Below are 16,333 nucleotides of genomic sequence, written 5' to 3'. Positions count from 1 at the left end.
TTCATGAGATGAATAAAAAAGAGTAAGGGTTTAGGGTTTTAGCGAGGGAAGCAATTGAGCATCGTCCCATTTCATCCATCCATCCATCCAGGTTCCTAATTACTCTCTTATTCACTCACTCTTTTTCCATTGCTTATACCCACGCGTACTATGCATTTATTTATCTTCTGTCTTTATACTTCTCGATTTTCTAGTATGTAGTGTTTGCTTAATGGCGAGAGGTTCTGCAACTAAATTCATTCGTCTCTGTTCATCTCAATCCTTTCTTTTTACCCCTACTTCGTACTACCCCTCTAAATATTCACACCCGTATCTTTCTTCTTGTTATATTTCTCGATTTTATTCGGATTTTGATCCCCCAAAATCCCATCTTTTTCGACCCAGGCACTTGATTGATTTGCCCTTTTGTCATAATTATTCTGAGTTGGGTTGTTTGTTGCAAAAGCAACCCTTTTCGTCGTCGGGGGGAAATGATGAGTCTAAGTCTGATTCTGATTTGGGTGATTGTGTCGTGAAAAATGAACCCTTTTCGTCGGCAGGTGGAAATGATGAGTCTAATTGTGATTTGGATGTGGGTGGTGATGTGGAATTAGAGGGTACTGGTGAAACGAGTGAGGGGTTTGAAAATGTTGCGAATCGGGATCCTGTGGAAATTTACAAGGAACTTAAGGATGCTTTGAAGGGTTATAAGCAGACCCGGGAGGAGTGGGATACATTGACTGAGATATTTAATTGTTTTTCGAGGTCGGGGTGGGCTTCTAATCAGGCTCTTGCTGTGTATATTGGTTCTGCATTTTTCCCTACTGCAGTGCACAAGTTTCGTGGTTTCTTTCTGAAGAGGTGTCAAGGGGATGTTGTCAAGCACTTAGTTTCACTGGGTCCTGGTAATGAGGCGGAGAGGTTTTTATTTCCGATCTTTGTTGAGTATTGTTTGGAAGAGTTTTCTGGCGAGATTAAGCGGTTTAAGGGTATGATTGAGTATGCGGACCTAACTAAACCTCACACTTGGTTTCCCTTCGCAAGAGCGATGAGACGAAAGATTATATACCATTGTGGTCCAACCAATAGTGGCAAAACATATAATGCTTTGCAAAAGTTTATGGAAGCGAATACGGGAATTTATTGTAGTCCTCTTAGGCTCTTAGCGATGGAAGTGTTTGATAAAGTCAATGCTGCAGGGGTTTATTGCAGTCTCCTAACTGGTCAAGAAAAGAAGAAGGTTCCGTTTTCAAATCACATTGCTTGTACTGTTGAAATGGCTTCAACCGAGCAATTGTACGAGGTAGCTGTTATTGATGAAATTCAAATGATGGCTGATTCCCATAGAGGTTATGCATGGACAAGAGCCTTCCTTGGATTAAAGGCTGACGAGATTCACCTGTGTGGTGATCCGAGTGTGTTGAATATTGTTCGAAAGATTTGTAGTCAAACTGGTGATGAACTTGTTGAACAACGTTATGAGAGGTTCAAAAAGTTGGTGGTAGAAGCCAAAACCCTTTTAGGAGATCTCAGGAATGTGAGATCTGGAGATTGTGTTGTTGCCTTTTCCAGGAGGGAGATATTTGAGGTGAAATTGGCAATTGAGAAGTACACAAAACATCGCTGCTGTGTTATATATGGTGCATTGCCACCAGAAACTCGGAGGATGCAGGCCAACTTATTTAATGACCAAGATAATGAATATGACATCCTGGTTGCTAGTGATGCTGTAGGAATGGGTTTGAATCTTAATATTAGAAGGGTTGTCTTTTACACACTTTCTAAGTACAATGGTGACAAAATCGTTCCAGTTGCAGCCTCTCAAGTCAAACAGATAGCTGGAAGAGCTGGGCGAAGAGGAAGTCGGTATCCAGATGGGTTGACAACAACTTTGCATCTTGATGATTTGGACTATTTAATAAGCTGCTTGCAAAAACCCTTTGACGTGGTTACAAAAGTTGGTCTTTTTCCTTTCTTTGAGCAGGTTGAACTGTTTGCTGGGCAACTACCAAAGATCACCTTCCCCAAGCTACTTGAAAAGTTTAGTGAATCTTGTCGAATGGATGGATCATACTTTTTGTGCAATCATACTGGCATAAAAAAAGTTGCTAATATGCTGGAAAGGGTTCAGGGAATCTCTCTTGAAGATCGTTTTAACTTCTGCTTTGCCCCAGTAAATATTCGAGATCCCAAAGCAATGTACCATCTTTTAAGATATGCTTCTGCATTTGCCAAAAACTTGCCTGTTGGCATAGCAATGGGCATGCCAAAATGCTCTGCTCGCAATGACTCAGAACTCTTGGATCTTGAGACCAAGCATCAAGTATTGTCCATGTACTTATGGTTGTCCAACCATTTCAATGAGGAAACATTTCCATATGTAAAGAAGGCACAGGATATGGCAACTGATATTGCTGATTTGCTGGGTGAATCATTATTAAATGCTTCCTGGAAACCAGAGTCGAGGAATGCAGGGAAGTCAAAGCCTCAGCAAGAAAAGAAAGAGGGTTATGAGAGGCAAAGGTCAATCATTATATCAAAAGAAAAGTAAGTGCCACATTTGCAGTCACATTATTGCCTTTTACATTCCCTTAAAAATTAAGTATGTGTTTCTGCTCGCTGTTAATGCAATTATGCAATTTCATGTCAGTAGTAGCTATTTGTTTCTGTCTTTGCCTCGTTTTACTGGTATTAAATTTATAAGTTTGTTAGTTCCTTTCCTTTCCAGTGTCTGTGTTGTATCTTTGTGTTGCTTTTATTCTTAAATAATCTGTTGAACTTAATGGTTTTAACACCTTCATAGTTTATCTTCTGTCATAGGTCAGGGAATACAAGGGGGGAACCACTTCTTAGGGGTTATCAAGTTTAATCATTTCTGTGCTATGAACTATACTTCCATTATTCTGCTGACTCAGTTTGATTACCAATTTGAAAATTTGTATCGAGTTGGTCATTAAAAAGTCAAAATATTGTATCACTTTAGTAATTGACAGATGGTTTACTTGATACAAACTTGCAAATCAGAGCATCTCCAACAGCCTAGCTATATGGTGTCCTAAGATATTATATCAAATATATCTAATTAATCACTCATTTCAAAATTGACTCGATTTAGTCACTAAGAGCATCTCCAGTAGAGTCCTAAAAGGTTCCCTAAATATATAATAAAATATGCATTTTTTAAGGGATTACTACATTTTATTGAATGGGAACTCCAACAGCATTCCCTATTTATATTCTCTATTATTATTATAACATTATATTTAACTTGTAATAAGTGAGAGAAAGGAGGGAAATAGTTGGGAAAAGGAGAAAAGTGAATATTTTATTCTTCAAAATAGTATGAGGAATGGTTACACAATCCTTAGAAATGAGGAATGAAGTTGGCATCCTAACTTTTTAAGGAATTGCTAGGACTCTGCTGGAGTTGTGTTTTGTGTCAAAATCCCTACCAAACGAGTGATTACATTGATATTAATCCCATTTGGAACCGAGAGTAATGCCAAGGCTTCTCTAGTCTCCCGAATGGTTCGTTTCAGATTACAAGTGTGAGGAGACTCTATATCCTAGGAGGCACGGTCACGCAAGCGAATTCGTGTTGGACGTGGCTGACTCTGAGTACGTGGCCAGCTTGCCATTTGTTGCGATGACATGTAAACGGCAGTGGACTCACCACCGACAATCTGATTATATGTATACGTTCTCATTTATTAGATCCTATCTCTATTCTCATCATTCCTTCTCATTCTCATATATACATAAACCCATATATATACAACATGTGGACATCCTTCAAGTAATGAAAATGCAGAATGAATCTTAAATTTGATTATCACTTGCCGTGAAAGAAATATCTATTTTTATCATGAATGAAGTTGTTCAAGCTTGACATATACATCTTATATTTTTTTTAGTACTATTTTTTTTACCGAGTCCCGTATCCAGGACTCTCTGATAAGTGATAATTGATGAATTCCTGTGTTGCTGTACCCGAGTGTGCGGAGCATATTACAACGAGGGAGAAGGAGGTTGAGTCTTCCGATACCTGCTTATATTACCTACAGGCTACAGAAGGAGTTGGCATGGCTCTTATAGACCAATTTAAGGTTACTGGCATCCAGAAAGAGATGAAGATAATGAACTGCCCGATCTGTACTAAGACTTATAGCAACTTTGTTTCTCCTTTTTCTTGTTGAGTAGGAGCATATGCCACTGAGTGGCCTGATGGATTTTGATTCTTTGACCAATGTGCCTCTAGGGTTCCCATAGATGCGGTTACAGCTCAAGGTTGGCTTTATTTGTTATATCCAAACAGCCTACAACTAGCTTTGCCAGTCACAAGACAATAGCTTGTCTGATACCTTGATGCTCCTCAAGCAACTTCGAGCAGGTCTAAGTGTCTAGTAAAGCAAGGTGGTCACAGTAGTAGCTAAAAGAAATTAGCAGGAACTCCAGTGTAGCTGGGTGCCGGGAATCAAGAATTAGGAGTTATTTATATGTATCCTCAGGAGTCTACTTCTTCTGCGAGTAACATTTTGTGAGTAATATTTTATCATAACATTGGTATCACCATTAAAGACCTAATCTACTCGTCAAGCCTTTTCTTTCAATCCCTACTTTGCCGTACACTAACCATGTTGAATAATTCTTTTAAGTACCACCTTCTTTCTTTGGTTTCTACACGTCTTTATTGTAATATATTTCTTTGGTTTCTACACGTGTTTACTGTAATATATTTGAACTCAAGAAAACATATGCAGTTATATTTACATTAGCAAAATGTCACCTATTTTGACATTTAAGTAGGACAACCTAGTTAAACATATCAAGGTTAGTCTTTTATCCAGTAGGAGGGACAGATCTAGGATTCTCAACTAGTGGGGGTAATTTCATTTTTATTTTTGCCTCAAAATCAGTATGAAGAAAACATAAAATATATAGCAATTAAGTAGCTGCCACTTCATGTTAAATCCTAATATTGTCAGCATATATAGTTAGTGATTTCATGAAATTCAATTGAAAAAAAGGATGCTGAGAGTTGAACCAAGGTCGTTCAATAGGCAAAACAAATACTTCTACCGTGGGGGCCGAGGTCATTTAATAGGCAGAACAACACTTCTACTATGGGGGCAAGCTGTAAAATATTTTAGAACTGTGGTATATAGTTGATACTCCCTCCGTCCCATCTATATTGGCTACATTTCCGAATTTGTTTGTCCTAAACTTTGGCCAAATCAGTTTATTATATGAAGATTTAAGTGTTTATTATGTTGAGTTATTTGGAAAACAATACATATCTTTGGTTAAGTACTAGTTAATCTATTTTAGTTGAATAAAAGGTGGAATTTGATTTTGTGGACAAAATAAGCGGGATGGAGAGAGAAATGTTTTGTATGCCATATTGCCATGGGGGCAATTACCCCAATGCCTTCATGCTGCTTCCGTCCCTGTTCAATAGAGAAGTTGTTTAAACTTCGCTGGAAGTACCCAAAATAGATCTGTTTAGGTGTCAAACTTGGCAATATTTGAGTGCCCTATCCTGTGTCAATACTGATATTCGAGTGTGTGTCTGTGTGACAGGTATAGATATAAATTTGGAGAGTCAGGATAGCAAAGTTTCATAGTCATCTGCTTAAAATATAGAAACATCATGATGTAATGATAATGGCTGTATATGTGCACTCCCTACATCAACACTTGCAAATCCTGATTAACTGTCTATATACATTTCTCATATATTCTCGTCTTTAGCTTCTTCAATTTAAATCAACAATCCCTGCTTTTAGCTTTATTTAAGCTGAACATGACTTTTGGCCACTGTAATTGCATACACTAAGATAATGTCTAATATAAATTTGTTGTTTCTATTTCAGGAAAAGACATGAAATGAACTTGGAATCTCAGGATAATGTAGCTGCTTAGTGCTATTGAATAGAATGTGTAGGTCTGATGGGGACCTCGAATATTCAAATACTTATTTAGAGGTCTGTGTCATAATATGAAAGTCGAGCTAGGTTATTAAGTTGATATAATGCATTTTCACGGTTTTGCAATGGTCTAAGTTTTTTTTTTTTTTTGAGTAGATGCAGTGGTCTAAGTTTTTAATCCTACATCTTTTACAATATGTAACTTTCTTGAATCTGTATTATTATTTTTTTTATTATAAAAGAGGTACAGGTCTGGATTTTGGCCTGGATCCACGATAAAGCAGTGTATATCTTTTATTTTCTATGCTCGATAATGAGACAGTAATTTAAAGATGTAGAGTATAGTTTTGTCAACAACAAAAAAAAAAGATTTAGAGTATAATTATGCAAAACGGTTGGGTATTGAAAATGTTATTGTTTTCAAAAAAATTTATCTGAACTAAAATTTTGAATATATATTTTTTATTTGTAGAAAAAAATATTATTTTATTATTGTTTAATTAATATATTTAAAAATTCATGTAAAGGTCAAAATTGACTCATAAAAAGAAAGGAACAAAAAAATAGTATATAATATATACGAGTGTAAAGGCAAAACTGATCATAAAAGAAAAGAAACAAGAAAAAACTGATCATAAAAGAAAAGAAACAAGAAAATTGTATATAATATATACGAGATTTTGCATGTATTTTCCCTCGCATCTCTTGTGTTTGGTTAGGGGAATGGAATATATGAAAATAAAATAGTGGAGTTTGTCCCGTATTTTTAATATTATGTCTAGTCGTGAGAATAAATGAAATGAGTGAAGTAAAAATAAATAATTGAGGCTGGAGGAAAGATTTAAAATGAATACAGTTAGGACAAAATTTTATGTTGAGAAATTATGAAAAAAAATAAGTACGAGGGAGAATTGGTCGTTCCTTTCCAAAATTTGGGGACTTTGATTAAATTTATAATAAATGAAACGAGGGGTTGAAAATTTAAATATTCACTTATATTATACTCCCTCCTTCCCATTTTAATTGTCCACTTAGCAAAAAAAAATATTCCCATAATATTAGTCCAGTTCTTCATTCAAAGCAAATATTGTAGTTTCAAGAATTGACTATTACTCCTCATATGCACAATTCCCATAAATTTCCTACGGCAGTACGTAAAGCTGGCTGTGAAGCTGGAGTATATGTGAACAAGTCTAACATTGTATTCAGTAAGTAATTAATATGGCAGATGAGTTTTATCTTTTTTTGTGTAATCCGTGCAATGATAGTAGACAAAATGAGTTATATTTATGATGGGTTTGTCTAGTGTGTGCCCAAGGGCACATGCTAAGCACTAACATTTATAAAATTGGAGGGATTTGATTGGTGTGGTTGTTGTAAATGCAAGGGGGGCCATCATTATTAAAGAGTGTAAGCCAATCAAAATCTCCCAAATTTATAAGTTTTAGTGCTTAGTGTGTGCCCTTGGGCACATCATAGAAAAACCGATTTATGATTTCTTAATATGTGTGATTTTGGCTAAGTGGACAATTAAAATGGGAAGGAGGGAGTAGTTCAATTTTTTATACATCTCAGCTAAACGTAACATTACTCTTCTGCATCAGGCATCACCTCAGGACATAAAGACCTATTTCATCTGAAGTCACAGAGGTTATAAAATGTGAAGTAGAATTTAGAAGTAAATTAAGACCTATAAGTGATTAAAATGTTTGTGAAATAATTAAAAATCCTGAAACAAAAATTAGCATTCTCAACTTCTTTTAGTGCTTCTAAAAATGAGAATAATATTGAGTTTCAAAAAAGTCAGGATTAATATAGAGATAAATTTGTATATAAAGAAGAGAGGGACAAGTATTTTGAGATAATTTTTTTTCCAAAAGAGACCTATAAATTCTGTCAAATTCAGACGGAGGGAGTATTCAATAATGTTGATGGGTCATGTCAACCGTTAGTTTAAGAATCCTGATTTTATTTCTAGCATTAATTAGGGTTTTGCAGTAAAATTGTACATGCAAAAAATGTCAATCATCATGTATATATTTTGAAATTATTTTTAACACACAAAACGATACAAAAGACAAAAATTTAAATTTAGTTCCGAAAAATCTATTTAAAGTTTAGAATTTTTTAACGATCCTGTGTATTCTCCTCAACGATCCTAATATGATATAAATATATAATATTTTTTTGAAAAGGTATGGGTTTTGTTGAAGGACTGATCCGGAACTTTTCCTGACTTGGGTCTCTCTGGACATTTAGTAGGAAATGCTGTTGAATTCTTACTAGAGTTGGAAAATTTGAGCATTAAATCACCGTGCAATTCGGGTGAACCGCACATCTAACGGCTTACAACTTGTTTGTCGTTGAACTCATCCTGGCAAAGGATTTCTAGGTACCAGCTCCATTTCTTATTTTGTCGGAAATGAGTTCAACTGCACAAACTTCAACTTATCTAAAACCAAAACATGCCCCAGAGCAAACTTCAACTTATCCAAACCCAAAACATGCCCCAGAGCATTTATATCGAATGAGATTATAACCTGAATTAAAATTGAATGAAATAAAAACTTTTCAGAGGAAAGATCCTTTACAAATGAAAGCTTAGGACATTAAGACATTAATGTAAGCACTACAGGCCATCTATGATTTCATTCACAGGCGTACCAGCACAACTTTAACATGCTTAGGGAGGTGGTCGGGGTATGGAAAACACAAGAAAGATAAAAAGGCCAGGACAATGGGATGCCCTGGACTACGACAAATTTACCATGCATAATCTAGTACACTCTTTTTAATAGTCTTCACCATCATCTTCGTCATCAACACCTTCCGCACCTACTTCCTCGTAGTCCTTCTCAAGAGCAGCAAGATCTTCACGGGCTTCAGAGAACTCTCCTTCTTCCATACCTTCACCAACATACCAGTGGACAAATGCTCGTTTGGAGTACATGAGATCAAATTTGTGATCAATGCGTGAGAATACTTCAGCTACTGCAGTATTGTTGCTTATCATGCAAACAGCACGCTGCACTTTGGCAAGATCACCTCCAGGGACCACTGCTGGTGCTTGGTAATTGATACCACATTTGAAGCCAGTAGGGCACCTGTGAAAACCCCAAAAGACAAATATTTATATTAAACATACAGCCAAAGAGACTAAAGGGGTTTCTAAATGAACAGTAAATATACATACTTTCTGTCTTTTCCCATCCAAACTACAACTAATTCGACATTTACTGTCAGAGAAAATATGTATATTTGAATAACCTCAACATCCATACCCACCGAAGCAGAGAATAAGATTACCCTCTTGTTTCATACTACTAAATTATTCATATACATTTTCCATTCACTACACGATCCTAGCTGGTTTGGAAAAATACACCTTTATAGAAATACTTTTGAATAACCACATATATATATATATATTTGCAACATGTTGTATGCTACACTGCATGATGCCTAGCTAGAATTGATTGCATTCTGAACTGCTTGTGCAGGCAATAGAGGTTGAATCATGCAATGAAAGTTGCAGTTGTATTCAATTTTAATAAAAAGAGTGTACATTTATTCAAAAAAATAAAATAAAGAGTGTACGTTTGCATACAAACATATATTCACATAGATACCAAGAAATTTTGTAAAAGAAACATTACATATAGCCAAATATAGCTTACATATGCACTATAAAGTACTAATATAATTCGAAATTGTTTTGAATTGTTCACAGTGCAATAGTTTGTGCTGTCAACACAACTGTTTGATGGGGGCCTTTTACAACCCAGTCCATATGATTTTTGGTGCCTGCTATTGGTTTGCAACACAATTTATGGTCTTACTAGGAGAAATGAAACTACATTTATGGTCTTGCTAAGAGAATTAACAACAGATTGCAATTGAAAGCAAAATATAATTTCATACCAGTCAACAAATTGAACAGTTCGTTTGGTTTTGATTGTGGCAACAGCAGCATTGACGTCCTTAGGGACAACATCTCCTCTGTACATCAAGCAGCATGCCATATATTTCCCATGCCTTGGATCACACTTCGCCATCATGCTTGAAGGCTCAAACACAGCATTTGTGATTTCCGGAACTGATAACTGCTCATGATATGCTTTCTCAGCAGATATCACAGGAGCATACGAGGAAAGCATGAAATGAATTCGGGGATATGGCACAAGATTTGTCTGGAATTCTGTAATATCAACATTAATGGCTCCATCAAACCTCAAGGAAGTAGTCAAAGAAGATATGACTTGAGAAATCAAGCGGTTCAAATTGTTATACGTAGGCCTCTCGATATCTAGGGATTTTCTGCATATATCATAAATGGCTTCGTTGTCCAGAAGCACAGCGACATCTGTGTGCTCGAGAAGAGAGTGTGTAGATAGCACACTGTTGTATGGCTCGACTACTGCAGTTGAAACCTGCAATCAATGGTATCATGTCTTTAGCAGAGTCTAATTTTCTGAGACTAATCTCTAGTTTAGGCTAAATACAACTTTCTACTTCCTCACTCGTGAACTCCACAGCCCGTCGTAGCTTATATTGTTTACAACAGAATATTATAATTGCTTTGATATAGAAATGCTATAAAGACAAAAAGATAAATGAGGAGGAAGATGTAGTAAACTAGTAAACACCTGAGGTGAAGGATAGATGGTAAAACCAAGCTTAGATTTCTTTCCATAGTCAACTGACAGGCGTTCCAACAACAAAGACCCTAGACCAGAACCTGTGCCACCACCAACAGCATTAGAAACTATAAACCCCTGCAGACCAGTGCAGTTATCTGCCAATTTCCTCACTCGGTCAAGACATAGGTCCACGATTTCCTTCCCAACTGTACAAATCAATTAGCAAAATGAGATAAGTACAACTCGTATACACATGTAACGGTAACCGGTAAAAGACTCGAACATTACAAACAATGTGATCTACCTGTATAATGCCCCCTAGCAAAATTGTTCGCAGCATCTTCCTTTCCAGAGATAAGTTGTTCAGGATGGAACAACTGACGATACGTCCCTGTCCTAATTTCATCAATGACAGTTGGTTCAAGATCTACAAATATAGCTCTAGGAACATGCTTCCCTGCCCCCGTTTCGCTGAAGAACGTATTGAAAGCATCATGTTCAACCCCGACTGTATTGTCACTGTAAAGGCAGAACAAACCACATATTAAAAACCACGCAACTTGCAAGAGCTAAGACCGCAATCAACATAACTAATCCACAATACTTTCTTAGCTGACAAGAGTCTCGTATTATTTATCAACAGTAGATGAAAAACATCAACACTTTAAGATCCAGTGTTTGACAACATACTAACACTGTCAGATTTGGACACAAGGTAAGATCAAACTTAAACTCAAACTAAATCAACTAAGATCTCATAAAACAACAATCAAAATCAAGTTTCAACTTGTGGAACTAACAGATTGAGATTCAGATTCAGATTTAGATTCAGATTTAGACGCATAAAATCAAGTTTCAACTTGTCGAACTAACAGAAACGAGATCTGATGAATGCGCAATCTACACAAGCACAGAAGAACACTAAAACAAAAGAAAATCAAGTAATGATTATAGTGTGTGTGTGTGTGTGTGTTTTTGTATATAGAAATAAGTGTTGGAGAGAAGACCTAGGCATATTGCCATCGGGCTGAATGCCGTGTTCCAGACAGTAGAGCTCCCAGCATGAATTTCCGACTTGAATCCCGGCCTGACCTATGTGTACGCTTATAATCTCTCTCATCTCTCTCGATCTCTTTCTCTCTCGCTCTCTTTTCTCTCTCTTGCAATACAAATATCTCTCCAGTACTCTGTCTGAGCAGATGATGTATTTGTAGTGACTGTTAGTTTGGTCAATACTAGAGTCACAGTGCCCAAAAGGTGTGGAATAGTAGAAATTAATAAATCATCCTTCTTAACTAAATTTTGTATTATCGATATTATAAAAACCGAATCAAATTTGAGATAACAATAATGAATTATTGTTGTTACTCCACTCTGGCTGTTAGCTGTCAAGGGAGTGGGTCACGAGCTCTTCTGGTCCCACCCACCTCCTTTGAAGTAAATGATTTATTTACCCCTGCATCGTGCATGCCTTCTTTTACTTCCATTCCTCTTCATAATTCTTTACTTTAATGACTTACCGACTTGGGCACCTCTTTTGCGTTTTGATGAAAGATTCGTTTTCCCTTTGGCCTTTACTTTTTGCGAAAAATTTGGACGATATCAGTTGCGTTTTTTAGTCGACTTGATAGTTGTTCCGTACATATTTGTAAGTTCGAAATTAATCGTATTGTTAACGGAAGAAAGAATATGATTAATAATATCCTCAAGCTAGCTTTCCGAATTTAAGATATTTAATAAAAGATGAGTTAGGTTTGATAGATGTCTCGATTACAAAACCGACAACTATAAATTGAAAAATAATATGAAGACAAACTGGAACCCGTAATCCACAAACAATAATTAATCAACGTATTATAAGTTAACAAACAGTGAAGATATAAGCATTATTTGGAATAGCAGTAACAACAGCAGTTAAAATTTTCCACAGAAAGCTTTCATTTCATATTTAAATTAAATATTTATGAGTTCAAAATTAATCATATTGTTGAGGGTGTAATAATATTATGTATCAGAATTTTTTTTTCTAAATTTCTTTACAAAATTATGAGACAGAACAAGTGGAAATTGTGACTTGATGATTAATGTATATATAAATGAGGTCTCATTATGTGAATTCAGCCAATCGATTTTGGACATATCATTCTGGAAAAAAAATTGAGATAATTCTTTGGATACCTAATATTTTTCTATTATTAATAGAGGTGGCGCTGAGGAGAGAACTCATCCCTAAAATAAAACCTTAGAAAATCACTAAATATCTGCCGCAAAAGCCTAATTGTCATGATTTAAATCTAAATACATGTTTTATGTGCTCAAAAATAATTTTACATAAACACGACATTTTTTACTTGTGCAGTTCTCTTGCAGAACTCTAACTAGATGGTTCTAAAGATTTTTAGATTAAGTGTTCTAATAGGAACATACCCTATTAATAGAAGAAAGATTATGATTAAAAGTATCCTCGAGCTTTCGAGGATTTTTTAAGATATATGAGAAAAGATGAGTTAGATTTGATAGATGTCTTGATTACTATCCTGTTGTATCATGTTTCGAATTTCATCTATTAGGATGTCGTCCTCGTAAGCAGGGGCGTAGCTAGAATACATAGTCAGGGGGTCGAAAAATAATCTCATAAAAATATGACAATTTTATAATTGTACTTACAATTCAGAATTGTCCATGACGATTTTTCATATTTTGAAACGTTGCGTAATTGCTTCATTACAATACCATCAAATACAACTTTTTCGATATATGTGACAGGACTATCATTTAGTAGTTGATCTGCCATCCGATTTTGCAGTCGGCTCTTTATACATTGGAGAAAATCCCCTTTCCATACTTGCTGTCGATACAGGTAATATCAATGCCAATTTGACAAGTAGATAGACTAAATGATAATTTGTATTTTTTTTGTCGGAACCAACTTTTCAGCAAGTGCACTTATCCCATTAAGTATTGAAAATTCGCCACTAGACCTCATGTCAAGAATGTAAGCAATTAATTGATTCTCCACTACTGTGATCAGTTCTATCGATGAAAAATCATTAAGATAAAACTGAGCAAGTCGTAGCAGTTTCCCCTTATCAAAAGCTGAAAATATATTAGTAGGACTCAAATATGCCACACAAGCAAGTAGTTCCATACTTGATCACTGAAACGATTATTGAGCTCTAGAAGTTGATGCCTTATTTTTTTTATGAGATTATTTTTCGACCCACCTGACTATGTATTCTAGCTCCGCCCCTGCTCTTGAAGGATAAATCATTCATTCCACAATCGTTGCCCTTTCTCATACCTCTCATTCCCATTCTCGATTCCCATTCCACCACTAATCCAAACACCCCCTAGTTGCTGAGTTGTATCGAACAAGATTTAATATCACCATATATGAGTATATAAAATTTTCTTTATCATTTTAGTATCAATAACAAGTCCTGATTGATTCTTTAATGGATGATGTAATGATGTATATTAGATAGGGAAATTTCGATTCTGACAATTAGCTATTTAAATGATGAAAAAAGTAATATTAATCGAAAAATCATCACTCAAAAGAGAGTAAAATGAGATTATGATTTTGTGATCAATTTGCCTATAAATGAAGATATTTAATGAAAAAATTGAATTATGTGACATTTTGCGAGAGAAAACAGGGTTTGCACTAGTTGTACACATTTTAACTTGATTATGAACATTGTTAGATTCTCCCACATGCTTGTCAAACCTATCATTTTTGTTTCACGTATCAAAACCTTCTTTAACAAAAGTGTTTCCACCGCCTTGCCTACCAACATCAATTTCAAAAAGATAGCAACACAAGCAAAACACTGCTTCTTTTTCAACACTATATTCTAACCATGTTTAATGATCACTAAACCAAGCAGGATTAAAACGACGAAGTGAGCTCCCAATTTTTCGCTTCTTAAATTAATTATGATTATTAGGCGGACAAGATCCCTTCTTCAAATATGCTCTTCTCACTTGATCTCTAATATTAGGACGATATTCCGAAATTAGGAATCTTGATCTAGGATCAGCAACAAGATTACCCGATTCAATTTGTTCACCATCTTTTCAGACTTTTGTGGCACCTTCATTTTATTGTTGTTCAAGAGGCGTATTTGTTTTATATACAAATTTATCCATCATATACCTGATAGAATAAATGAAGCATATGATTTAGAAAATCTAATAGCAAGTGATTACTCCGTAGACAACTAGATATCAAGTAAAGAATTAGAAAGAAAATCACCTTATCCTATGTAATTGTATCTCCTGACGTGGTGGTTTCGGTAAGTGGTATATAAAATAAAACCTCTATTTCACCTGGACATTTTGAACAGATAAGTGCAAAGAGAAGTGGAGAGCAGTTTGAATCAATTATATTCAAGGGATAGGGAACTGTATTTTATATACTTTATTTTTCTAATCAAGTACTTTTATTTTTATTTTATCTATTATAATTTTATACTTGTACATTATACTCTATTTTAACCAGTTAAATATAAAAAGATGATTCCATTTTTTTAATAATTTATGTACTTTTGGGATCAAATATATTATTTTTGGGGTCAAAAAATTTATTTTTGGGGTTCAAAAATAAAAAAGTTAAATTTTATATGATATATATAAGAGGATATTAAAGAGTGAGCGGGTGCAAGTGACCCTCTATTCAACATGTAGCTACGCCCCTGTTCAAGAGGGAATGAGGTTCTCATTCCATACAAAAATTTTGTCAATTCAAACACAATGTATGAGTATGAGGTTCCAATTCCCATTAACATGCTCATTAATTATGAACCAAACGCCACTAGAATAGCCAATTAATTACAGCTCAACAATTAGGCGACTACAATTCAAGTCCAGTCACATCCGATGTCAACATTTATTTTCATTTCGTAATATAAGGATCGTGCGAATTAACCCCACAATAATGTTACGCGTTCAAAATATTTAATTTTAGTGTTTCAAAATATTACATTTGATATGTCTAATATTTGTTCTTTTTCTTGATTACATATATTACGTACTTTGTTTTTTTATGATTCATTTGTCTTTCGATATATAAAAGTTTATATTTGTAAATTGTGTTGGTGTTTTTTTATAATGTGTTTAAATTATTTTGTTACTATCGAAAGAGTGTCATTACATGATAGCTCTTTGATCGACATTTTGTTTACCATTAATTAATGACTTTATTGTATCTTGTGAAAAAAATAAAATAAAAAATTAATGACTTTGTTTGTCTCGGTACACGGCGTAAGTTTTTGTATTTGATTTTCTTTCCCTCCTTTTTCTCTCGCTATCTATTTTCTCCCTTTTTGTCGATTTTGTTTCTTTTAGTTTGCTTTTCTTTTCGTTCATTAAAATTTATAAACTGAATTTTCGCAACCATCTTCAAATGATCTTTGACCAGTCGGCAAATGTTTTTGAATGAAATTTCTTTTTTTTTCTTATATTGCGAATTTTACTTTTCTTTCAGAATATTTTTATTAAAATTTTCCTGAGTATGACAAACGGAAGATTTTTATGTATAATTTTTTTTTTTAGTATTGTATTTGGAATATCTCATCAATAACGTAAGACTTATAAAAAAAATAGTGCAAACTTGCTTTTATAACCGTTACAAATTATAAATATATATAGATAATAAATATTCAGGTGAATTTTAAATGACGTTGGTACATAATTTGATATCTCATATTTTATATTTAAATTATTATATTTTTATAAGTATTCAAGATATAAAATTGATGCGTAATAGTACATAATAATAGTTCA

At 34.6% G+C, this 16,333-nt stretch overlaps 2 protein-coding genes across 2 annotated transcripts; one reads left to right on the top strand and one right to left on the bottom strand.

Moving 5' to 3' along the window:
- Positions 1 to 3: 3 nt before the first annotated feature.
- Positions 4 to 6,186, top strand: LOC108205242 (DExH-box ATP-dependent RNA helicase DExH18, mitochondrial). Its single transcript, XM_017375118.2, has 2 exons — positions 4 to 2,526; positions 5,853 to 6,186. Exons 1-2 carry the CDS (start codon positions 212 to 214, stop codon positions 5,899 to 5,901), a joined length of 2,364 nt encoding a protein of 787 aa, XP_017230607.1. The 5' UTR covers positions 4 to 211; the 3' UTR covers positions 5,902 to 6,186.
- Positions 6,187 to 8,434: 2,248 nt separating this feature from the next.
- LOC108204406 (tubulin alpha-1 chain) lies at positions 8,435 to 11,884 on the bottom strand. The gene is made up of 5 exons (XM_017373820.2): positions 11,554 to 11,884; positions 10,851 to 11,065; positions 10,553 to 10,752; positions 9,828 to 10,336; positions 8,435 to 9,010 (listed from the first exon to the last, which is right to left on the bottom strand). Exons 1-5 carry the CDS (start codon positions 11,664 to 11,666, stop codon positions 8,698 to 8,700), a joined length of 1,350 nt encoding a protein of 449 aa, XP_017229309.1. The 5' UTR covers positions 11,667 to 11,884; the 3' UTR covers positions 8,435 to 8,697.
- Positions 11,885 to 16,333: the final 4,449 nt, after the last annotated feature.

Source organism: Daucus carota, chromosome 1, assembly GCF_001625215.2.
Source record: "Daucus carota subsp. sativus chromosome 1, DH1 v3.0, whole genome shotgun sequence".
In the NCBI taxonomy this organism is placed as follows: Eukaryota; Viridiplantae; Streptophyta; class Magnoliopsida; order Apiales; family Apiaceae; genus Daucus; species Daucus carota.
Note: the sequence above shows the minus strand (reverse complement) of the source record. Positions and strands in the feature narration are given on the sequence as shown.